The sequence below is a fragment of the Cornus florida genome, unplaced genomic scaffold, assembly GCF_030987335.1.
Source record: "Cornus florida cultivar Cherokee Brave unplaced genomic scaffold, ASM3098733v1 CherokeeBrave_3.0.0_Hap2_Chr01, whole genome shotgun sequence".
Classification (NCBI taxonomy): domain Eukaryota; kingdom Viridiplantae; phylum Streptophyta; class Magnoliopsida; order Cornales; family Cornaceae; genus Cornus; species Cornus florida.
Genome location: NW_026775571.1, coordinates 115,562,123 through 115,587,081, shown reverse-complemented (window position 1 = coordinate 115,587,081; position 24,959 = coordinate 115,562,123). Strand labels below are relative to the sequence as shown.

General features: G+C 37.9%; 3 protein-coding genes across 10 annotated transcripts in view; 2 read left to right on the top strand and 1 right to left on the bottom strand.

Moving 5' to 3' along the window:
- The first annotated feature begins 11,172 nt into the window (after positions 1 to 11,172).
- Positions 11,173 to 13,621, top strand: LOC132315944 (protein THALLO-like). The gene is made up of 5 exons (XM_059814403.1): positions 11,173 to 11,250; positions 11,656 to 11,833; positions 12,712 to 12,885; positions 12,997 to 13,074; positions 13,278 to 13,621. Exons 1-5 carry the CDS (start codon positions 11,198 to 11,200, stop codon positions 13,431 to 13,433), a joined length of 639 nt encoding a protein of 212 aa, XP_059670386.1. The 5' UTR covers positions 11,173 to 11,197; the 3' UTR covers positions 13,434 to 13,621.
- Positions 13,622 to 13,635: 14 nt separating this feature from the next.
- LOC132315903 (probable pre-mRNA-splicing factor ATP-dependent RNA helicase DEAH9) overlaps positions 13,636 to 24,959 on the top strand; it is a 43,659-nt gene continuing 32,335 nt past the window's right edge. For 2 of the 8 annotated variants that reach the window (XR_009483880.1, XM_059814380.1), the window contains exons 1-4: positions 13,641 to 22,613; positions 22,720 to 22,858; positions 23,534 to 23,608; positions 24,831 to 24,920. Coding sequence is in view for 6 of the 8 variants with exons in the window: in XM_059814380.1 (XP_059670363.1) it covers positions 22,513 to 22,613; positions 22,720 to 22,858; positions 23,534 to 23,608; positions 24,831 to 24,920 (405 nt within the window). In the remaining 2 variants the exon portion in view is untranslated. Of the gene's footprint in view, positions 22,614 to 22,719; positions 22,859 to 23,533; positions 23,609 to 24,830; positions 24,921 to 24,959 lie in introns of those variants that run through there. The other 6 variants (XM_059814361.1, XM_059814369.1, XM_059814353.1 and 3 more) reach the window with 5 other exon arrangements.
- LOC132281378 (uncharacterized) lies at positions 17,722 to 18,882 on the bottom strand. The gene has a single exon (XM_059783090.1). It carries the CDS (start codon positions 18,880 to 18,882, stop codon positions 17,722 to 17,724), a length of 1,161 nt encoding a protein of 386 aa, XP_059639073.1.

Below are 24,959 nucleotides of genomic sequence, written 5' to 3'. Positions count from 1 at the left end.
TTAATAACTATGGAAGAGGGACTTTCTGTGGCCTTCTCCTCTTCTTTTATAGTGGAGAACAAGTCCCAATCCCCTTTGGATTGGTTTTACAGCTTTTGGTAATAATTGGGCCTATAATGAAATAAAAAGGATTCAAAATATATAACTCCCGCGTGTATTTTTAACCTTTAGGACGTCAAAGCTCGAGCTCTGGAGTCAGGGCTCGAGCTTAACCTGGCAGCAACTTGTTCTGACGTTGTAACATGATTTTTACACATCTATAGCTCAAATCTTGAGATGGCTATGAGAGACAAAAATATCGGGTTTTGAGTTTTCTTTCCATAGCCGCTAAGGTTGCTTAATTTGGAGTTCCGAGTCAAAAGTTATGCCCAAAATACTGAAGTAGGTTCAGAGTTTTCAGCAATGCTCCAGCCCTGAGTGGTTGTGCTCGAGCTTTCTGAGTTGGGCTTGAGCTCTGGGAGCAAAATTTATCCGAAACGTCTTTTTATTGATGGTGCTCGATCCCTTCTTCATGGTGCTCGATCCCAAGGTGTTGGGCTCAAGCTTTGGGGCTGTGGGCTCAAGCTCTAGGTGTTAGTGCTCAATCCTTGAGGCTTGGCACGAGGTACTGGAAGCTTGGATTAACTTTTCAATTCCGACGCATCATGTGCTCGAGCTTTTAGGCAAAGGCTCGAGCACCCTATAATTGGGCTCAAGCTCTGAAGGTCAGGGCTTGAGCTTTTTTGCCTTGGTGGAATTTCTTGTTTTTATCTATTGTGCTCGAGCCATAGAACTGAGGCTCGAGCTTCTGAACTTGAAACTCGCCAAAATTCATCATTTTGACTCTCGGCTTGCTTTGGATGACCGGCAACGACGTGATAAACTTCATTATTATTCTTTTCATCATAAAAGTCCGGTTTTAACCGTTTCTTTGGGAAAGTACCTAAAAACACGAAATACACATAAATCAGTCTAACAATGGATAGAAGTATCACTTTAGGTCTTAACATACATATATTTAGGGGCTCGAATATGCAATATTCAGCGCTCATCATATCCCCAAACTTACATATTGCTAGTCCCTTAGCAATATAGAACTAAAAAAACATCTTTTGTGGGAATCACGATTGCATTTAGCTTATGCAGCACGCCTTTAAACCCCTAGGTTACCCATAGTGGACAAGTTGTAGTCTCGTGAGGTTTCTAGTGAAGATACCCACAAACTTCAAATTAGTGCCTTAATTGCACAGTAAGCTCATTTAAACCAGTTTTCATGTCATAATGTCCCAGCAATGCATCAATCAGTCCATTACAACAAGTATAAGAAACTATATTAAACAGGAAAAATCTCCAACTCTTAATATCATATCAGCATCCATGGTCCCCATATGTCAATTTAATCACATGTTTAACAATCTCGATCCCCAACACAAGTGTATGGTATATATCATAACTTGTCTTAATCTATTGCAGAGATACTGCCACATGGACAACACTTCAACAACTATTACATAATCTTAATGCCTAACACTACTTACTAAATAAATACATCATTGCCCCAAACGTGACCCATAATAGTATTAGAGAAATAAAGCCCCTCATTTGTGCGCATGTGTCTAGGCTTATGCCATGCAAGTCACCAAGTGCTTCTATTTTAGAACTATTTAAATCTGCCTCTATAACAAGAGACTAGCATGCATACTTGATGTCTCTTACACTAGGCAAGTGTAAGAAACTACAAGCAGAACAAATATCTTATGTACGACACGTACAATAAACATACATCGTAAGCTTTGCTAGTCCCTCTTCACATCAGATTTAGTGGGTCACACGACCTCCTTTGTCAAACCTTTGCTTAGCCAAATCATTAGATTTGCTTAATCCAAATGAGTGTATGGGTCCAAAATGTGGACACCTCATTCTAGTCATGGCACACCTGGTATAGTCATGTAGTAGTACATGCATCCACACACTCTTGTCTACTTGTATTCTATAACAAATGCTTAATGACGTCTGGCATTAAATAATCACCACCATTACTCACCAAAGATCCTGGTTATGAAAATCGGGGTATCACACTCTTCGTGCAAGTCAGCCACAGTATTCGAAATTCATAATATATCAAAGTTGTATATTGAACCTTCCATTGTTGATTTTATGGCTCAATTTCTGCCAACTCACCATGCAATAAGCTCACCTATGACATCAGCAAGTACATCACCCATTTGGTCATCAACTTGGCCTCCAAGTATATGTGTTCAACAAGTATTTTTCTTGGTCTCCAAGAGCTCGTGGGCAGCAAGTTTGGTAACCCATTTTGGCTATAAATAGCCTTGACTCCTTTTGGTTTAATTCATACAAAAATTGGGTGAGTTTGCTTAGTAAGTGTGAGAGAGTTTTGGGTGTAATTGGGTTTTGGGTGTGAGCCACTTAAGCATTGTATTTCTTTATTTCCATAGTGAAATATTATTCTGTCTTCTTCCCGTGGATGTAGGCACAGCCGAACCACGTAAATCCTTGTCTCGTTTGTGTGTGCACTATTTTATTTTATTTTTCTTGTCATTTATTTTTCTCTTTTATTCTCATAAACTCTTACTCGATCCTTATTCCGTAATAAACTGGTATTAGAGCTTGGTTCGTGTATTGTGTACAGATACTGTTATCACATACGGTACTGTTCACACATACTATTCGGGTACTGTTCACAAATACGATACTATTCACCTAGAAATATTTTGGGGAGTTTTTTGAGATGTCGACCAAATACGAGATTGAGAAATTTGATGGCAAGATTAGCTTCAGTCTTTGGCGCATCAAGATGCAGGCCCTGCTAACCCAGCGAGGTCTAAAGAAAGTGGCCAGAAACTATATCCAATGAAGACAAGGATGAGGTCGACGAAAGGCGCACAGTGCGATTCTCCTGAATCTAACTGATGAGGTGCTGCATGAAGTTATTGATGAAGACACGGCGGCAAAGTTGTGGCTGAAATTGGAGAGTCTGTACATGACGAAGTCTCTCACCAAGAGACTTTACCTGAAACAGAGACTCTACACCCTTCGTATGAAGGAAGGTATGCCTCTTAAGGAACATGTTGATAATTTCAATTCTATTATTATGAATTTGAAAAATACTGATATTAAAATTGATGGAGAAGATCAAGCCCTTATTTTGTTGTGTTCTTTGCCTCTTTCCTATGAGCATTTTGTTACTACATTGCTCTGTGGAAAAGACACCATTAGTATGGAGGATGTTAAATCCTCACTGAACTCTCAAGAGTTAAGAAAAAAAGGTGTTTGGAAATAATGGAGATGAACAGGCCGAGGGCCTGGTTGTGAGGGGAAGAAGTGAGAAAAAAGGTTTTGGTAGTAGGGGCAAATCGAGATCTAAATCTAGGTCTCATAAAGATACTGAATGTTATTATTGTCACCAAAAAGAGCACATTAAGTAGAATTATCCAAAATTGAAAAATAAGAAGAAAGGAAAAAAAGGATAAAAATGAGTCTAAGGATAAATCCACTAGTAATTCTTCTGATATTGTTGGGGTTACTGAGGAAAGTTCCTCGGATGTCGAAAATGTTCTTTCAGTTTCTGTCAATGATTGTCACTCTAGTAGTGAATGGGTTCTTGATTCTGATTGTTCCTATAATATGTGTCCCAATAGGGACTGATTTTCTACTTATCGTTCTGTTGATGGTGGCACTGTCTTAATGGGGAACGACAATCCCTGTAAGACTATTAGTATAGGCACAATCCAAATTAAGATGCATGATGGTATTGTTAGAACTTTAATTGATGTTCGGCATGTTCCAGATTTGAAAAAGAATTTGATTTCTCTTGGTACTCTTGACTTTAATGGTTACAAGTTTTCAGCTGAAGGTGGAGTTTTGAGAGTTTCTAAAGGTGCTCTTACTATGCTTAAGGGAAAACAGAGAAAAAACCTCTATTTTTTACAGGGACAGGAGCTGCTTCAGTATCTTCTTCAGTTGATCAAGATTTAGAAACTACCCATCTTTGGCATATGCGTTTAGGGCAAATAAGTGAGAGGGGTTTGACAGAATTGAGCAAACGAGGTTTGCTAGGTGGACAGAAGATAGGAAAACTGGACTTTTGTGAGCATTGTGTCTTTGGCAAGAAGAAAAGACTCAGGTTTAGTATAGTTGTTCACAGGACCAAGGGCACTGTTGATTACATTCATTCAGATTTTTGGGGTCCTTTCAGAGTTCCCTCTCTTGGTGGTTCTTATTATATGTTGACTTTCATTGATGATTTCTCCAGGAAAGTCTGGATCTATATCTTGAAGCAAAAACATGAAGTGTTCCTTAAGTTTAAGCAGTAGAAGGCCATGATTAAAAAGCAGACCGGAAAGAAAATCAAGCGTCTTAGAACACATAACAATTTAGAATTTTGTTCAAGAGAGTTTGACGATTTCTACAAAAATAAAGGCATTGTCAGACACCATACAGTTTGAAAGACTCCATAACAGAATGGTGTAGCAGAAAGCATGAATAGAACTCTCTTAGAAAGAGCTCGTTGTATGTTTTTCAATGCTGGGTTGTCTAAAGGATTTTGGCCTGAAGCAGTTAACATAGCTTGCTATCTGGTGAACAGGTCACCATCGACTGCTATTGAGTGCAAAACACCTAAAGAGGTATGGTCTGGTACTCCTGCTGATTATTCTAATTTAAGAGTTTTTGGATGTCCTACTTATACTCATACTAATGAAGGAAAACTTGAGCCTAGAGCTAAGAAATGTATTTTTATTGGCTATGCATCCAGGGTGAAAGGATACAGGTTGTGGTGTCTTGATCCGAAGTCACCTAAGTTTATTACCAACAGAGATGTTACTTTTGATGAGTTTGCTTTACTTCATCAGAGAAAGAAGTCTTTTGTTACAGGTGAATCTCAGGGTGTTAAGCAGCAGGTGGAACATGACTTTGAAGCTCCAGAAAAACAAGTTAACACTCCAGTTCAGCCTAATGTTGAAGAAGTACAGGGTGATCAAGTACCAGATGAGCAACAGTACAGTATTGCTATAGGGAGACAGAAAATACAGATTAAACCTCCTGAGAGGTATGCTTATGCAGATTTAGTTGCTTATGCTTTGTATGTGGCAGAAAATATTGAAGATAAAGAGCCTTCCACCTACCAAGAAGCTGTTACAGGAAATGAATCTGCCAAGTGGACTGTTGCTATGACTGAGGAGATTGAATCTCTTCATAAGAAACAGACATGGGAGTTGGTGAAACCTCCTAAAGGCCAGAAGATTGTTGGTTGCAAATGGGTCTTCAAGAACAAGGAAGGAACTCCAGGTGTTGAAAATGCAAGGTACAAAACACGGTTGATGGCAAAGGGTTATAGTCGGAGAGAAGGTGTGGATTTCAATGAAGTTTTCTCACCAGATGTGAAACACACCTCTATCCGCGTGTTGCTTGCCATGGTTGCCCAATTTGACTTGGAGCTTGAGCAACTTGATGTCAAAAACAACTTTTCTACATGGTGAGCTTTAAGAAGAAATTCATTGTTCAGGGAAAGGAAGATCGCGTTTGTTTGTTGAAGAAATCCTTGTATGGGTTGAAGCAATCTCCAAGGTAGTGGCACAAGAGGTTCGACACTTTTATGGTGCATTGCTACTTGAGAAGTAGCTATGATAGTTATGTCTACTACCGGAAGCTCTCAGATGGTTCTTTTGTATACTTGTTGTTATATGTTGATGATATGTTTATTGCTGTATTTTAGGCATGGAAATTCAGAGGGATCGTCAAACTGGCAGATTAAGTTTGTCACAGAAGAGTTATATTGAGAAAGTGCTTGAGCGGTTCAACATGCAGAATTCCAAGCCTGTGTGCACACCACTTGCTGCTCATTTTCATCTTTCTGCAGCTTTATCATTGCAGTTTGAAGAGGAGAAGGAGCACATGTCACATGTTCCTTATGCTAGTGCAGTTGGCAGCTTGATGTATGTAATGGTTTGCACTCGCCCTGATATAGTCAGTGTAGTTAGCAGATATATGGATAATCCAGGAAAAAAGCATTGGCTAGTCGTAAAGTGTAATACCCCTAATTTTAAAGGATATTTCTGGTATTTAATTGAGTATTTAATTGCATTTAATTGGTTTGTTATTTGATTTAATTACTTACTTGAATTAATTTGGATTTAATTAATTATTTGAATTAATTGGCTTATTTGATTTAATTGCATTCTTTGTTTTTTATTTAATTGCATTTTTTTTATTTAATTGACTTATTGGATTACTTGTTTTACTTACCATACTTATTTAATTGGTTTTTCATTATGTTATTTTACTTAATTGGATTTTAACTTATTTACTTGATTTAATTATTGAACATTTTTATGTTACATTTTTAAACTTTGGATTAAAATTCACGTAAAGGTAGCCGCCGTATGTACAACTTACATAGTTTTTTGGGCCGGTTAGGATTGGAATTAGGGCTTAGTTTCTAATTGTACATGGATTAGGGTTAGTGTTAATTTACACCTATAAATATATGCAATATGGTGGTGGTTTAGGGTTTAGGAAAAATAAACGTAAGTTCTATAAACCACAAACAGAGCCTCTAATTTTGTAGTGAAAACCAGAGAGCTACAGAGAGAACTGGAGTGGGAATTTGGGTGGTTCACAAAACAGAATTAAGGAGGGAAGTTTGGTGTGTGTTACTGGACTGCAATAGGAGCAGCAAGGGTGGTTTAACACAACGAACGTGGCCGGAGAAGATAGAGGCAACAGTTAGAGATTTTTATTTCAAAGTCTCAAAGGCAAGTCTCAAAGGCAAGTATCTGTTCTTCTCTTTCCCTTTAATTCGTGTTTTGTTCATGCCTAGTTAGACTCTAGAGATTTAATTAAGGCTAAAACGGATTTAAACCAACATAATAACATGTCTTTTATGCATACATGAATTTTGTTTAATCTCGTGAATTAACTGCTTTGAATAATCTTTGATGTTCTGCTATTTGTTTCTTCTGTGGTTTACGATTAAGCTTTCTTTTAGTTGAGATTAGTAATGCGATTAGATGCCTTGTAACTAATCTGGGACTGAGTTTGAACCCTAGAACAAGTTCTTAGAACAGTATTTAATTGCACTAAATTAGTCTGAATTAATTTGTTGCGACTTGCTTAAAATTTGCTAACGGAGGTTTTGTAATCGTTGCTTTAAAACTTGTGTTCCATACATGTTCTAATTGGATATTAGTGGTCTAAAATTTATTTAGGACTAAGATTGAACCTAGAATAAGAATTAGAACACATTACAGAGGTTCTGTAAATCACTGGAGTTGAAGAAAATGAAGCTAGAATGGACAAGGCTGCTAAGAGGAGGGAGAGAAGGCTCCCAAACTTCTTAGAGTCGGCTCCCAAAAGGGAGAGCCGGCTCTTGGTGTCTTGGAGCCAGCTCCAAGAGCCTAGAGCCGACTCTAGGTAGAAAAAATGGAGCAGGCTCCCATTTTAAGAGCCTACTCTCTTTGGAAAACACTATAACGTGGGTTTTAAGGACTGTTTGGTTTTTCTGGGTTTATGCACTTGATTTAAATTGTTTTAAATGATGTGTAGGACTGTATAAGGCTAGTATCATGGTGGAAAAATATAAATTCATAATTAGATTGAAGATTAGAGCAAGGAAAATTCAAGAGAAAATTGGTAGCTTGCACACTGTTTTGTTAATTTTATTTTACTAGAACTTGGCAAGGTTTTTATATATAATCTAATTATATATAATCATGTTTTTTGCAGTGTTATAAGTATGGTGAATTAATTATATTAAACTATGCTTAGTTGGATTTAATTGATACATAAATTGTCATAATTGTATCGGTTTATCGACTGTTTTGGAGAATTAGAACGCTATGATTTATTTTAGCAGATTAAATAATTGGAGCTTGGTTTTAGGGCCTGTACTGAATACCTAATGCCATTATATATGTATTAAACTGTACTGATGCATATTTGGAGAACTGTTGATAAATAAATTAAATGTTATTTTTATCAACTTTGTGGATTGGAAGACTGTATTCACCGGTATGAGACAGTGGCATACTAGGGATGGATTAGTTCAGACACTAAGCCTACCTAATCTAGATTGGGGTTTGGATTAACAATAAAAGTTAAGTCCGACTTCTATCATTGTCAAGTCAGTAAATAACTGAATGACATAATTGGATTTCTGGAATGAACTGTTTTACAGATATCAAGCCACTATATCAGATGGATGATATTTTATATTAAGAGGACACGGATTTTATATATTTATGTTATGACGCTATGGTATGAGTTTGAGTCTCATGACCAGGGTTAGGGTGCGTATATCTCCTAAGATGGATAACTGGACATAGGTGTTGTTCCCTGGTAGGTCTAGGTACACATGACCACGTAATGTGCGATTTGCATGGTATCTCTACTCAGGCTGAGACAAACCTATTGGACTAGTGAGCATCCTATAGTGTGTAATATATACATATCTGGACTACTCTAGATATTGTTGAGTCTATCTAGGATGTATCTGCGTATCGGATTCCTGTTTGGATTGTAGTAGATCAGGACTTGCATGTGGGCTTGACCCACTCTTTTGTTTTTCAGGTGCTCGTCAGTTCCAAGGTTAGAGCTTGGTTGTGCAGAGCAGATACAGACTTCTATTCCACCGACTATGTAGGACTGCTTACTTATTAGTTTTGGATCGTACTTCAGTTATTTCATTTTATAGTTGGGATTTTTATTAGAGGTCCACCAGATGGATTCCCGAGTTGTTAATTAATTGGAGGTTTTGGAGTTTGGATTTTAATAATTATATTTTGAGGATTTTTCATTAGAATTCATTTCAGCTATTATTATTTATTTCTTATTCTTTTAATTTTTCCCTTGGGTTTGGGCCTGGGCCTGATTAACTCGTGTCTTAGATCCGAGGGGTATCACAGTTGGTATCAGAGCACTCCAGGTTCAAGTGTCTCTAGGATGTTTCGTATTCAGACTTCCACGTAGCGTTTTCTCTTTATTAGAGCTTAAGTTTAGGATTCATTGTATTCCTTTACGGTTCGGTTAAATCGTACTGATGTCTGTCTTTTTATGTTGACAGAATGGCTAACGCAAGAACCAGACAGAACAATCAGCTACGAAGGGAAGCAGACTGTAGGCAGCGTCAGGAGGATGAGGGTCAGTTCTATGAGGAGCAGGAGGAAGTTCAGCAGACTCGGGATCAGGGAGGAGATCCAGAGTTTTCTCCTCACCTCAATGACCTTATTGCTCGAGCTATAGAAGCAGGGGTAACAGCTGCACTTCGGAATCAGCCTCAGGTACAGCCGGCACCGTTACCAGCACCGGTTGTTCAGACTGATACTTGGGAGAAGGCCAGGAGTTCTTTCACAAAAGGAAGCCCACCTAAGTTCACAGGCTCCACTGATGCGAAAGCAACTCACCAGTGGAAACAGGTCATCGAGCGACATCTTCGCTTGGTTCAGTGCACGGAGGTTCAAAAGCAGATGCTTGCTACTTTCAAGCTAGTTGGGGATGCACTACAGTGGTGGGAGTCAGTTACCACCATAGAGGAGAGGATGTCATTGACTTATGATGAGTTCAGTGTACTCTTTGAAGACAAGTACTTCCCTTATGCAGTTAGGGCAGCTATGAAGACTGAGTTTCTTAATCTGCAACAGGGGAACATGACAGTAGCGGAGTATGAACAGCAGTTCACACGCTTATCTCTCTTTGCACCGGAGGAGGTGGATACAGAGGAGAAGAAACGCAACAGTTTCGTCAAGGGACTGATGTGGTCTATTAAGAGAGCTATTACAGGTAATCCAGCCTATACTACCTATGCTCAGGTGGTAGACGCAGTTCTACAACAGTATCAGTTGACCGTGAATTTCAGACAGGCCAAGGGTAAGAAGCGGGGTGACAGAGACTCTGTTAATCAGTCAGCTGAGAAAGGGAATGGGAACGGACACTGACAAAATGACAAGGGTAAATTCCAGGGACAACAGCCTTGGAAGAAGCACAAGGGTGGTTTAGATGCTCCCAGGGATGTGGCATCTATTCAGCGACAGCAGATTGGGGGACCTCAGGCAGGACAGGGTCAGCCACAGGCTAACCGACAGAGGAGGCCATTTGGTACTTTCCAGGGTAGTTGTTACATTTGTTTGACAGAGATACAGTAGCTTATTTGAATTTTCGCCAAGGTGGAGATTTGTTGATTTTATTGCTCAATTTTTGCCAACTCACCATGTAATAAGCTCACCCATGACATCAGTAAATGCATCACCCATTTGGTCATCAACTAGGCCTCCAAGTATATGTGTTCAACAAGCATTTTTTCTTGGTCTCCAAGAACTCGTGGGCAGCAAGTTTGGTAACCTATTTTGGCTATAAATAGCCTTGACTCCTCTTGGTTTAATTCATCCAAAAATTGAGTGAGTTTGCTTAATAAAAAAAAAACACAAAGTGTGAGAGAGTTTTGGGTGTGAGCCACTTAAATATTGTATCTATTTATTTTTATAGTGAAATATTGCTGTTTTCTTCCCGTGAATGTAGACATAGTCGAACCACGTAAATTCTTGTCTCATTTGTGTGTGTACTATTTTATTTTATTTTTCATGTCATTTTATTTTTTCTCTTTTATTCTCGTAAACTCTCCTACTCGATTAGGGATGGCAATTTGACCCGCCCCTGCGGTTACCCACCCCGCTTTTTGGCGGTTTTGGGGGACCGTTTTGCTTATTTGGGTGAGGATGGTTTGATGTAATAAAAATCCGTGCAGGTTTGGTGCGGGGGCGGGGGGAGGTCGCCCCGCACCGCCCTGCCCAGTTTTGATAGGCAAATTACTTAAGTACCCTTATTTTATTAATATATATATTTCCCACTATATATTAATTATCCCATATAACAATATTAAAATAACAAATGAATTTTATTAAAAGGAAAGTTGTAATGGTGAAGAATTGAAAATGAGAGGGAAAAAAAAAGAGTAAATTTATTTCAACAATAATTAAATTATGGTCTTAAACGGGACAAGGCGGATATCTGCGGAGGTAAAAATGTTAAACGGTTATGAAAATGGAGTGAAAAGTTCCCTATTTTTATAATTTTGAATGGGAACGAGTTTTTAAACGGTTGCGGGAGCGAAGGGTACACCCGCCCGTCGCCATCCTGAGAAATTAACAAACAAAATTGAAATATAAACCCTTTAGTAAAGTGGATGGAGAACTGAAACCCTAGAATGGCTGCTGAAATCTGCTCGTCGACGTTGCCAGGCATGTTCGGAGCTACCAGGTCTACACATCTTCTCATATACACAGATCTGTCAGAGAATTGTAGTTCAATATATAACCTTGATATCTATCAAAACAATAACATGGATGTTACGGAGTAGGGATCGAGTTAGATATAGAATGGTCAAACAGGATTGATTTAGATGACCTCAAACTGTTGGATTGGCTTTGTTGACTTAGTTATAATCATTTTGGGCTTAAGAAGATTCTGTGTTGGTGGAAAGGATTGGGTGTGAGAATGAATTAGTGAAGGACCGTTTTGGCAGTCAGAATCCGCCATAACAATGTCACTCTTATGATTTACGACCATTCTTCTTTACTGAATGGGTTTTCTTTGTGGAATATAACACTGCATCTAACTGATATCTTGTTGTTAACATTGTAACTGCTTCTATGTTTTGTGAAGGTTAGAGGGGGAGAATACAATGAAAGGAGGGATGCACTATATTGAGGTGAAACAGCTGCTCCTTCTAGCCTATTGCCAATCCATTACCTTTTATCTTCTTCTCAAGTCTGAAGGGCAGGCTGTTCGTGATCATCCTATCACTGCTCGGCTTGTAGAGATCAAAAACCTATTGGACAAGGTTATTATTTCTTCTTGATATCTTGAAATTGTTATTATGTCCATGAAGTCCTATTTGATCATCATGCTAGCTATCCTTTGTATTTTTTACATTGAGGAAACACTTATTCTATTTTATGACACACCTTTGGGGTTTGGAAACCCTTCCCTTGTTCATAACCCTTGTAATTAATACAACTGATGCATCCCGATCGTTGGTCTTGGGCAGTTTTGTGTTTGGATCTGTACTGGGCCTTTGTCTAATGCATTGCTTCTGGCTCTAAAAACACTTGAACTGATGGTCATTTTGTATAGATAAATCTGTCATTTCAATTTAAAATTTGTTCTGCAGAATCCCTTTGATATAGTAATTGAATACAGATTAACATTTGAACTTTTTGCAACAAGTAAATAGGAGTACCAGATATTTGATTCCTAAACTTTCCACTTAAATAATGCTTTGGCACAGTTGAGATAACTTATACAAATCTTTTGGTTAAAAGATAAAAAAGACTAGATAATTTGATTGTCTCCATCTTCTAGGTGCATTACTCTTGGTTTTGATGGGAACAATGCATTATTTAATGCAATAAAACAAATATGTTAACATGTCTTCTGCAAAGGATGGTACGTAAGTATAATAGATTTGATGGACATCTTCATTATTTTCTGTCTTTTTCTCCTTATGGCAAATATAATTAGTAGAGAGAAACAGAAGAACCTAAGTTTGTAATGACATTGTCGTGTCTACTTCCTGCTTGTTTCTTATTTTTGTATTGTGCATTGGAGAGATATTGCTGTACATCTTTTGTAGCACCTCCTGCCTGTTTATTTCTTCAAAGTTTGAAGTTCATTTCATTTGCAGTTTTTTTGCTTTCCTGATGCATATTCACTTTGTAGATGAAACAACTTGATGCGAATCTTCCATCTGGAGTAGAGGAGGTTTCGAACAAAAAATATGGGACTGAAATATCAGTGAAGTCCGTTAGGGTGAATGATGTATTGGTATTGGATTCTTTCTCCAAAGATCACAAGCACTCTCTGGTCTCAGCTGAAGCACAAGCAGCAGCAGTGGTAGTTACTACCTTAAACTTGTCAGTCAATAAAATTCTTGTCGGTTATTTATTTATATTTTTTTGTGATAATCCGATAGGTTTGACCTATAAGTTTCCAATAAAAATGTAGCCCCATGAAGCAGCCAAGTTGGTAAAGGTGGATTCTTTGAAGAATATTGATAACAAAAGAGGGAAACACAAGCATCAGGTTAGTGATTTAACAAATGTTGAACGGTGGTAAACAACAATTGAAGTCTTAGGTCTAACCCCTGCTTTCTCAAATTCTTTCATACTCTCATTGTAATTATTGTTGTTACTACTACTGCTATTACTACTTCCCCACATTTTATTTCATTTGTTGTACAGCATAAGTGGTAAATAGACTGATCTTGAATTCATAAAACATGATAGAATGATCAAGTTGGTCTGCAGAGCATGGAAATGTTAAAAGTAAGAGCAGCTCTGGAGGAAAAATTGAAGCAGAAGGGTATATTTAGTTCCATTGCACCGAAGCGTGATAGGTCTCAAAAACATTTGCAACCAGTGAATGGGTATTACTCTGCCTAAGATGCACCTAGTTTCATGATTCATTCTGTGGGGACCAACTTATGCAACTTGCAATTTAACAGACAGCTTAAGACATTTGATGATGACACCATAGATGTGGGTGGCGCCACTCATCGCATGATTAATGGACAAGCAAGTTCATTGCATTCAAGTAAATTATCTCAACTTGTGACTCCTCAGTTGAAAAAGCCCAAGGTATTGATCTTGATATGATTTTGTCCACATTTCAGTAGTTTTTGAGCTGAAATCAACGTAGACAACCTGATTTACATTCAATTTTGCGCAACCTTTAGCCCCTGGCTATTTAGCGACTTGAAATTATTGTACTTTTCTTGATCTTGTTTTCAACTCCATCATTGTGCAAATCCGAAGGAATATCTTGTTTAATTTTTTATATATTTCCCTGGCAAGATTGGTTTAAGATATCTTTCAAGCTTCTGGAGGTTTTGATACTACATGCTTTACTCTTGATGTTAGAGTCGACAAAATTTTCAGATTCCTGACAATTTATTTCTCGCTTTGAGCCATTTAGTAGCATTCAACATCTAGGAATTTAATCCCACTTTCTCAAGGATTCTTGTGTGAGGCCCTATTTTTTCACCTTGTTTTCAATTTCAAGCAGCACTATGATTTCTGGAATTGAATTTTTTTTTTTTTTGCTGCTCTTCCTATGTATTTTGCTTCTGTTAAAGTTTTGTGAGTTGTACGCAGCGGAATGTATTTAGAAAAGTTTTAGTTTTTGTAAAACAGATATGTGTCGTTACCAACTTTACTTATTTTAGTAATTAAACAGTTAATCACATGCAGATAAAATAAAGCAAAGTATAAAGTTAGAGATGACATCAGGATTTTTGCAAGGAAACCCCAGTTGATCGGCTATTTTCTGCACCGGGTGATGGTCGCTCGGTGCTGGTTTGCAGATCTTGTTGGGAAAATTTGGAGGGCGATGGTCGCCATGAAGTCGGGCGATCAATCGCCTGGCGCTGCTATTGTGCCGTTGGAAATAATCACTGGGCGATAGTCGCCCCAAGGTCGAGCGATGGTCGCCCGGTGCTGCTGCTCTGCCATCGCGGGTCGCCATGTGGCAATCGTCACCTCTTAGCCGGGCGATCATTCGCCCGGGCCTGCTATTTGCTCCGATAAATTTTTTTTTTTTAAGAAGGCAAACTTCAAACGGCCATAACTTTGGCATCGGTAGTCCGTTTTGGACGAATTTTTTTTTTTCATTTTGGGTATTTTTTCAAGATTTACGCGGTGCAAACTGTCGTAGGCGGTTTGGTTGACGTTTTGACCTAATGCTTTGTTATGCTCCAATCAACTTTTTTTTCTTTATATGCCATGGAATTTTATTTTTTTCTTCAAAACAAGCACATCTTGTATTCTGCTCAAGTAACTAAAAATCCTACGAAATACATTAAATCTTCCTAATTTACAAAAACAAAAGATAAAATTAAAGAGAAAAAGAGAACAAAAAAAACATAAATGAAAAATCTTATCTACAATTCCTACATTTAACGTCGGTAGGTGACGTGATACATGGATGATTAGGTGGAGTAAATGGGATCCGTCAAAGTGACGATTCAACTCCTTCTGAAGGCACAAAATCTTCAATGTACAACTTCAATCTCTGACCATTTACTTGTAGTGTCTTACCTTTCTTTGGGTCAAAAATGGTGATAGACCCGTGAGGGGTTACCGTTTAAACTTGATATGGACCATCCCATCTTGAGTGCAATTTCCCTGGAAATAGCTTCAGCTTGGAGTTGAACAACCAGACTTTGTTACCTAGTTTGAAAGATTTTTTTCACAATGTGCTTATCATGAAACGCCTTGGTTCTAGCTTTGTAAATTCTTGCGCTTTCATAAGCATTATTGCGAAGTTCTTCTAATTCACTTAGCTGCAACTTCCTCCTGGCCCCAGCTTGACTCATGTTGAAGTTCAATTTTTTTACAGCCCAAAAAGTTTTATACTCCAATTCCACAGGTAAATGACATGCTTTCCCAAAGACTAAGCGATATGGCGACATCCCAATTGGTGTCTTGAATGCAGTACGATACGCGCATAAAGCATCATTGAGACGTAATGACCAATCTTTTCTATCCAGTCGAACCGTCTTCTCAAGGATATATTTGATCTCGCGATTTGAAATCTCTACTTGACCGCTTTTCTGAGGGTGGTAAGAAGTAGCTACCTTGTAAGAGATGGAATATTTCTGAAATAAGGCTAGAAGAAAGCGATTACAAAATTGCTTTCCACAATCACTGATTGCTGCCCTTGGCATTCCGAACCGACTGAAAATATTGCTTTGAAGAAATTCAACTACCACCTTGTGATCATTAGTTAGTGTTGCTACTGCTTCTACCCACTTGGAGACGTAATCAACCCCTACCAAAATATACTCCTTGCCATATGACATCGGGACCCATGAAATCAATGCCCCATACATAAAAAATTTCAATAACTAGAATTGGGGAGAGAGGCATCACATCTGTTTTTGTAATGGTGCCCAACCGTTGACATCGATCACAAGCCTTAGCAAACTTGTGAGCGTCTTTGAACAAGGAAGGCCAAATTAGCCCACTCTGAAGGACCTTTGCTGCCATCTTCTTTCCACTGAAATGGCCACCGCATGCAAGTGTGTGACAAAATTTCAGAACGCTTGGAATTTCATTATCTAGCACACAGTGGCGAATAATTTGGTCCGAGCAGTACTTATATAATTGTGGATCTTCCCAATGATAAAATTTCATTTGAGAAAAGAACCTGTCTTTATCATGTTTTGTCCAATTAGACGGAATTCTTGTAGACGCCTTCTAGTTCACAATATCAGCATACCATGGTGGATTCTCCTTCTGAAGTTGAAATAACTGCTCCTCTGGGAATGAATCATGCAATAGAAGAGTGCAAGATGAATCTACCAAAATTCTAGATAAGTGGTCTGCCACCACATTTTCTGAACCCTTCCTGTCTTTGATTTCTAGGTCGAATTCTTGTAGCAATAGAATCCACCTAATCAACCTTGGCTTGGTGTCCTTTTTGTTGAGCAAATGTCGAAGAGCTGCATGATCAGAAAACACAATAACTTTGGAACCCAACAAATAAGAGCGAAACTTGTCCAACGCAAAGACCACTGCCAATAATTCCTTTTCAGTAGTTGTATAGTTTAATTGTGCCTCTGTTAAGATCTTGCTTGCATAGTAAATTACTCTTGGCAATTTCTCCATTCTTTGACCCAAGATCGCGCCAACTGCATAGTCTGATGCGTCGCACATAATCTCAAAAGGAAAAGACCAATCTGGAGCCTGCATAATGGGTGCAGAGGACAGTAAAGAGCGAAGTTGCTCAAATGCCTTTAGACACTTTTCATTAAAATGAAAAGGAACATCGTTGCCCAATAAATTGCATAAGGGCCTTGCGAGTTTACTGAAGTCTTTAATAAAACGTCTGTAAAATCCTGCATGGCCAAGGAATGATCGCACTTGTCTCACCGATGATGGGGGAGGAAGATTAGAGATAAGATCGACCTTAGCCTTGTCTACTTCAATTCCTCTCTTGGATATTATATGGCCAAGGACAATTCCTTCTTGCACCATAAAGTGACTTTTCTCCCAACTTAAGATTAGATTCTTCTCTTTACATCATTGAAGAACAAGCACTAAATTCCCCAGGCAATTATCGAATGAAGACCCGAACACCGAGAAGTCATCCATGAAGACTTCTAGAAAGTTCTCAATCATATCAGAAAAAATAGCCATCATGCATCTCTGAAAAGTGGCTGGTGCATTACAGAGTTCGAAAGGCATACGGCGGTAGGCAAAAGTACCATATGGACAGGTGAAAGTTGTCTTTTCCTGATCGTCGGGGTGAATAGCAACTTGATTGTGTCCAGAATACCCATCCAAGAAGCAATAAAAACTCTTCCCTGCTAGTTTCTCCAATATTTGATCAATAAAGGGGAGAGGAAAGTGATCCTTCCGTGTCTTGGAATTCAATTTGCAGTAATCTATGCACACTCGCCATCCTGTAGTAGTGCGTTGGGGAAGTAAAGTACCTTCAGAATTTTTCACCACAGTGATCCCAGATTTCTTTGGAACCACTTGCATCAGGCTTACCCACTGACTGTCTGAAATTGGGTAAATAATGCCTGCATCAAGTAGCTTGACTACTTCCTTTTTCACCACCTCTTTCATATTTGGATTTAACTGCCTCTGTGCTTCTCGCGAAGGTTTGGAATCATTTTCTAAGAAAATCCGATGCATACATACCGAGGGATCAATCCTTTTGAGATCAACCACACTCTAGCGAATAGTTTCTCGATGGGTGGCTAGTACTTCTAATAATTTCTCCTCTTGTACGTCTGATAGCTCTGTCGAAATAATTACTGGAAGAGTACTTTCTGGCCCAAGAAATGTATATTTCAGATAAGAGGGCAACTACTTCAGCTCTTAGCTTTGGTGTAGACTCCAAAGATGGTATTGGTGGTTTACTTGACAATTGTGGAAGTGGCTCAATAGGAATCTTCCATGGTGGAATGTTGTGCATACTCGCCACATCAAGCAGGGCATTCACCTCTTCAATACTTTTCTCAACATCAAATAACTCAGCATCAAAGTAAGATAGACATGCTTCTAGTGGATCTTTTGTCAAGGCAAATGGGGTCATCTCTTCAACGCATTCATCGATGGCATCGACCAGAAAACAATCATTATTATCTGAAGGGCATTGATTGGCATTGAAAATATTTAAGCGCACCTTCATATTGCCAAAAGATACGTCCATGACGCCAGTTCTACAATTTATGCTCGCATTTGCTGTCGCAAGGAAAGGATGACCAAGGATCACTTGAATGTGCCTCCTTGGCTCCAGAACTGGCTCAGTATCGAGCACAATAAAGTTCACTGGGAAGTAGAATTTATCTACTTTGATGATCACATCTTCGATAACACCACGAGGCTGTTTGGTTGACCTATCTGCCAATTGGAGAATAATGGAGGTAGACTTTAATTCTCCTAATCCGAGTTGCAAGTAAACCGAATAAGGAAGAAGGTTTACGCTTGCACCCAAATCTAAAAGAGCTCGCTCTACTTGATGATTCCCTATTGTGCATGAAATTGTTGGAGCACCTGGATCTTTGAATTTTGGAGCAGTGCAGTGCTGGATTATGGAACTGACTTGCTCAGTTAATAGCACCTTCTTAGGAACATGGCTACTTGAACGCCTCTTCTGAGTACACATATCTTTCAGAAATTTAGCGTAAGCTGGGATTTGTTGAATTGCATCAAGCAATGGGAGATTAATCTTCACCTGTTTGAACATCTCCATTATGTCCTGAAGTTTGCTTGCTTGCTTCGCTGCTTTTGATTTCTTGTAGTCTCTGAGGGAATGGCACAACTGCATGCCTTTGTTCTGGAGATGGCTCAATAGTTGGAGGTACTTGTGCTTTTTCATTACGCTCATTTTTCTCTTCAAGTTTTTTCTTCCAATTTTCATCCTTCTTTGCTTCCTCTTCTTCCACCTTGTTTTCAACTCTCTTACCACTTCTCAGAGTAATAATTGCTTGCACTTGTTCATGGTGGACTTTTTGGCCAGTAATGTCATCAATTATACGCACACCTCTTGGATTAGCTACTGGTTGACTAGGAAGCTTGCCATCTTCTCTTCTATTCAAGGCTTGAGCTAGTTGACCAACTTGAGTCTCTAACTTGGCAAGGGATTGAGAATGAGATTGCAGAAGTTAATTAGTTGGCTCTAATTGCTTTGCCATCATTGCCTCAAGCATTGATAAGAATTGTTGAGGTTGACTGAAGGCATTCATAAGAGTGAACCCTTGAGGATTTGAAGTCTAAACTGGAGATTGAAAATTGCCTTGCACCTGAGGTACTTGAGGTGGAGGAACTGATGTCCCTGTGGCTTGATTTCTCCATGAGAAGTTTGGATGGTTTCTCCAAGCCAGATTGTAAGTGTTTGAATACATATTATTCCCTCAGGTCCTTCCATAGGTAGGATTGCTCTTATGGAATTTCTGAATTTTGAGCTGCACTTGGACAAATGGACACATGGTGAGTTGGACTGGAATATAAAGAGCACACTTCAAAGCCTTGAGCATTAGTCGAAGGAGGAGTAAAATTTGACTGTGAAGTCATCAATTGATCCATCCTCTTGGTTAATGCCTTAATTTGGCTCACTTGCCCTTGAATTATTCCTGCTTCATTTACACTTTCTGCTCTCCTCAATATAGTATGAGGTCTTGCTACTGGTGGTAAGACATGTTGTGTAGAATTATTAGATATATTTTCGAAAAGTTGCCATGCTTCCTCTACATTCTTCAACATAAAATTTCCACCACAAGAGGCATCCACCATATACCTTTGTGCCTCATTGAGCCCCTTATGAAAGAAGTTGACAAGCTGCCATTTTGGCATGTCATGATGTGGACACTTCCGGAGGAGGTCTCTGAATCTTTCCCAAGCCTCATGAAAAGGCTGGTCAGGCCCTTGAGAAAAACGAGTAATAGCATCTCAATATTGAGTAGTTCTCACCATGGGGAAGTACTTGTTCAAAAACTTCTGTTGCAATGCAGCCCTTGTAGTAATGGAGTCTGCTGGCAATGAATTAAACCAGTCCTTTGCCTTGTTCATCAATGAAAAGGAGAAAAGGTGCAGCTTGAGCACATCATCGTTAAAGCTTTGGATCTTTATTGTTCTGCACACCTTTGCAAAGTCATCCAAGTGCCAGTATGGATCCTCTTTTGATAGGCCGTAAAAAGAAGGCAGTAACTGAAGAGTACTGGCCTTAATTTCGTAGTGAGGGGTCCTCACTTGAGGATACTGAACTTTACATGAAGAGTTGTATGCACCTGGTTCGTAGTGATCCTTTAAACAGCGAACTGCTTCTGCAGCTGGTGGATCATCCGCCATCTTTTCTTTTTTAAGGCCTCCAAAATTTTTCTTCAAGTTTCTGAGAGTCCTTTTGATTTCTAGGTTTAACGGAAGCTGAGGGAGTGACAAAGAACGTCTTTCAAGCATATAATGTCACTTACATTAATTAAAAGAAAACAGTATTAAAATAAAGAAATAAATAAAATTAAATAAAATTAAAATCCTAAACTAAGATTCTAGTTGAAATTAATTGTAGAATTTAATATTATTTGTCAAGAACTAAAACAAATCCCCGGCAACGGCGCCAAAAATTTGTTGTGAGATTTATATGTACCACTCGCAAGTGCACGAATTTTTGTAGATAGGATTTACTTGTAAGGGTGTCGTACCCAAGGGACTTGTATAAATTAAGTTTGTCAACAGATTTCTTAAATTCCAAATTAACTTGAAAGTAGGATAATCGAATTGTGATGATTTATTCTAAATTAACTAAGTCGAAAAATAAAATAAACTAAAGAACAATGATTAAATAGGATGTAGAAAATAGAGAGAGAGGACTAGGGGTATGACTTCACCACTAACGTCGCACCACCAGTTAATTGCATCAATTTATTGGAGATATATTATATAACATGCATAGGGAATTAATCATGGCTACAAGCGCATATTAATTCAGTTAGAAAATAATTTAATTTAAAACTAAGCATAGACTATCTTCGATTGGCATAAATCATCTACCTAACTACTTTACTCTAGGGTGTATTAAGGTCTATCTTTTCTAGGCATAATCCATCAAATCTCTAACATTATATTCAGAGAAAAACCATTGTGTAATCATCTCATTCACAATTATAAGAAGTGAATGAGTTGTGTTCAATCACAAGATTAAAATATCTAAGACAAGATAGAAAAATATTTGTAATTGAATTAAAACTCTAAAACTGATTCTTATTGAAAAGTCAATTAAAAATCCTATAGATTACACAATCATGCATGATAAAAAGTGTTTCTCTAATAATTAAATACAATCAAACCAGTGTGCTAAGCTAGGGCTACATCACAACCCTAGCAAAGCGTTTAGCCAAGCATGACTGGAGTGGAATTCTTCATGGTCGAGGAAGACATCTTCACCACCATGGATTGATCCCTTCCTTCTTCTAAATGCTCCTCTCTAATCTCAGTCTCAAGCTCCTCTGTATGATCCCTCAATGTTGTAGGGTACTCCCTTTAAATAATAAAAGATTAGCCCTAAAGTTCCTTTTTTCATATAGAAGACATATATAGAAATTCTGTCAAATAGGGACTCCAAAATTCGTACAGACTTCCAAGCCAATTTTGACAAGGTAAACAGCTGTTTTAGGGAATCCTCATTAAATACAAAATTGTAGCTCTTGGAATTTCCTTTCAATCTACGCGGGAATTTAGCTGTTTTGACACTCAAGGAGAGAGATACAACCAGATTACCAAAAAGGGTTCAAGTTACCAATTTCAGCGAAAGTTTCCTTTTTGGAGAAGGAGTTTTACTTTTTCTTCTTTCCATTCTCATCAACTTGTGGCTTCTTTTGCACTATTTTCTAAGTATAATTAGACTTGGATCTTCAACATTGCTCGGTCCCACGGAATGTCATCCTTTAAAGCTCAGAATCACTGGTCTTAACTGATTTTACAATTAAAGCCCTGAAATAAATAAAAATAATAAAACAATGTAAAATCACAAATAAAATATTGTTAAGAAAATAAAACATGCAAGTAAAGGGGCTAAAATGTATAACATTCAACGCCTAACAGATAACAAGTAGAAAAATAGTAGGGTAGTAACAATGCATTACATTTACTGTACTTTCACCACTTGTTTAAATTTTTCACTAATTTGTCAACGAAAACACAAAACAGAAGTTGTTTTCAGAAAAGAAGAATTTGTTGTGCTCTTATAATCAATATATCATTGTGTATTTGGAGGGGTCAGCTGGCCCCTGGCACTTGGGCAAATAACCCTAATTTGCTTTGCCGGTTAATTACCACCGGTCCTCCACCACCCCATCCCCAAAAAAGAAGCCCAAATTTATATACTCATAAAAAATTAGGAGGAGAGAGATTTCGGGTAGCTCGGGTCAACCCGAAGACAAGTGCTTATGATACTTCGAAGCGAAACAGACTACTTGTATTACACACAGTGACACAGACATACTCACACTCACACATGCCTCAATTCTGGAAACCAGGGTCCGAGAGGCCTCGCCTCCTCGACGACGAAGAAGGCGGCGTTCTTTCCTACACCACCTCTTCCTCCTCATCATCTGGGTACTTTTCTTCTTCAATCGTTGTGTTTCTTTGTGTGTGTATATATGTACGAATGTGTATAACTGTATATTAGTATCATATATGCAAATGTTCCTTCGGTTCACAGATTTGGCTATGCAAGCATAGAGAAGCAGAGGCAGAGACTCCCTGTATACAAGTACCGAACAGCTATTCTATATCTGGTGGAGACTCACGCAACCACTATTGGCGAGACCGGTAGTGGCAAAACCACTCAGATTCCTCAGGTTCACTTTCCCTTTGTATACCTATTGTATCATGTTGTGCTCTTATAATCAATATATCATGTTCCAATTTCATTACTGAGACTTCACTAAAGGGTCTTCCTGTGGAAATCTAACATGAGAAGGACCCACAATTTGAACAAGTCCATCAACGTTTTTTTCATAACATTTTGATCAGTGTTAGGGTTTCTCAAAATTACAAAAAATATAGGTCCTGCTTGGTTCAGTTTTTAATTTTTTGAAAATTAAAAATTATGAAACTGTACAAAAACCTGCTTGGTTTACAGTTTTTGACAATTGTTTTATGAAAACTCAGTTAAGAAAAAAGGTCTGTTTTAGAGAACGGTCTTTTATTGTTCTCTGAAAACAGTTTTCTATTTTCTTAGTTCTTGAGAACTGTTTTCTCAGTAAAAAAAACCAATTAGCTTCATTTTATTTAGTTGGTCCTTTCCATAGCACATTAAACCTGTGGATAACTGTGAAAAAGAAAGCGTGAGTGAATGAGCTGATTACTACTATATCAGACACACACAAACTAATGCGTACACATAAAAATAAAATTGTTGTGTATGTATTTTTTATGTTTAGAAATGATTGTGTATTTTGAAGATATTTGAATGAATGCATTGTGTGATAAATTCAAATGTTCTACTTTTTTTGTTTTGTCTGAAATTGCAGTACCTCAAAGAAGCAGGTTGGGCTGATGGTGGACGCGTCATTGCTTGCACTCAACCAAGACGATTGGCTGTCCAGGTATTATTTTCTTAGTTTGTGCTATGTCGGATATGTTATATTTTATGTTTTCATTACAAGTACTTATAAGGTTGTTTCGGTTGCTATGATACTATTTTGGTGAGGATGTTCTACATGGAGGAAAATGTAGTCAGTATAGGAGTAAAAGATATGTGGCATGTAGTTTTGAAGTGTTTTTTCATTAAAAGTGACTTTTCATAAATTCAAGGGCTCTGTAATTGTACTCTTAGGACTAAGATTTGTTCATGTATCCTTATTTGATGAACTTGCATCTTAATGAGAATGTTTTAATCACACTATCTTTAATTGAGGGAGAACATGAAATTCAGCCCAGTAGACCATATACTAGAGGCTTTAGCTAAGTTGATATTGATTTGTGAAGGTTACAACTACTTGTTCAAGTGCTATCAATATATCATGATCTTAATCCCTGACACTGAATTAGTTAATTGATGGATTAAATAGACCGGCAATGCTTGCCATATTCTTTTAACCAGAAAGGCGGTAGCTGGTAGGAAAAGATTTTTCTGCATTCGTGGATGTAATGGATCATGTTACACTAACTGTAAGAGATATAGTGCTTTACTAGTTTCACCATGTTTGATGATCCTTTTCTTTAACTAACACTTGAAATAAGGAACCTGATGGAGGGGAAGCTATGAAAGTAAAGGATAGAACAACTTTGAATCCACAAAATTCAGAGAGACAAATTCTGATAAGTTAAAAAAAAAAAAAAAATGCTGCAACTATAACCACTATTTATGAAGGTAAAAGAATCCTAAAAATAGAAGGAATCATTTTTAAATTGGTCCAATTTGGCTGTGTCTGAAAAAATAGAGATAAGTTCCTAATTACTTAACTAAAAAATAAAAAAAAAGACAGACCAAATTTCAGATTCAATCCAAATTCATTTAGACCTCGCAAAAGAATTCTGAAATATTCGACAGTCTTCCTATGGAACTGAAAAACGCGATTTTTGGGGATGGATTTTGGCCAAAAATGACATGGACCACAAGCAAAGCTCGTGGGCATTGATTGTTAAGAATTATGCCTCGAAAATTTGCTGCTAATTGTTTTTTAGATCTTACCTACCTCTTGAGTTTCTTTTTCTTTTTTCTATATTCTGTTTACTGCTCTTTTTCTGATGGTTCACTTTACTTTGATATCTATAAAGAATTATTTTATTCACCTCTTAGAAGTTTAAGGTTTTTCTGATGCATAGGCAGTTGCTTCAAGGGTGGCTGAAGAGATGGGTGTCAAATTAGGAGAGGAAGTTGGTTATACGATTCGATTTGAAGATATTACAAATACAGTGAGAATTCTTGTCTGTTAATTGCTTTTTTTAAGATTA

What these genes read in the sequence shown, in the direction of transcription:
- LOC132315944 (XM_059814403.1), top strand. Translation starts at nt 11,198, where the DNA reads ATGGCTGCTGAAATCTGCTCGTCGACGTTGCCAGGCATGTTCGGAGCT. An exon ending in TCAAAAACCTATTGGACAAG is followed by an intron (nt 11,834 to 12,711) that starts GTTATTATTTCT and finishes TTCACTTTGTAG; the next exon opens with ATGAAACAACTTGATGCGAA. An exon ending in GAGGGAAACACAAGCATCAG is followed by an intron (nt 13,075 to 13,277) that starts GTTAGTGATTTA and finishes AAAACATGATAG; the next exon opens with AATGATCAAGTTGGTCTGCA.
- LOC132281378 (XM_059783090.1), bottom strand. Translation starts at nt 18,882, where the DNA reads ATGAAAAAGCACAAGTACCTCCAACTATTGAGCCATCTCCAGAACAAA.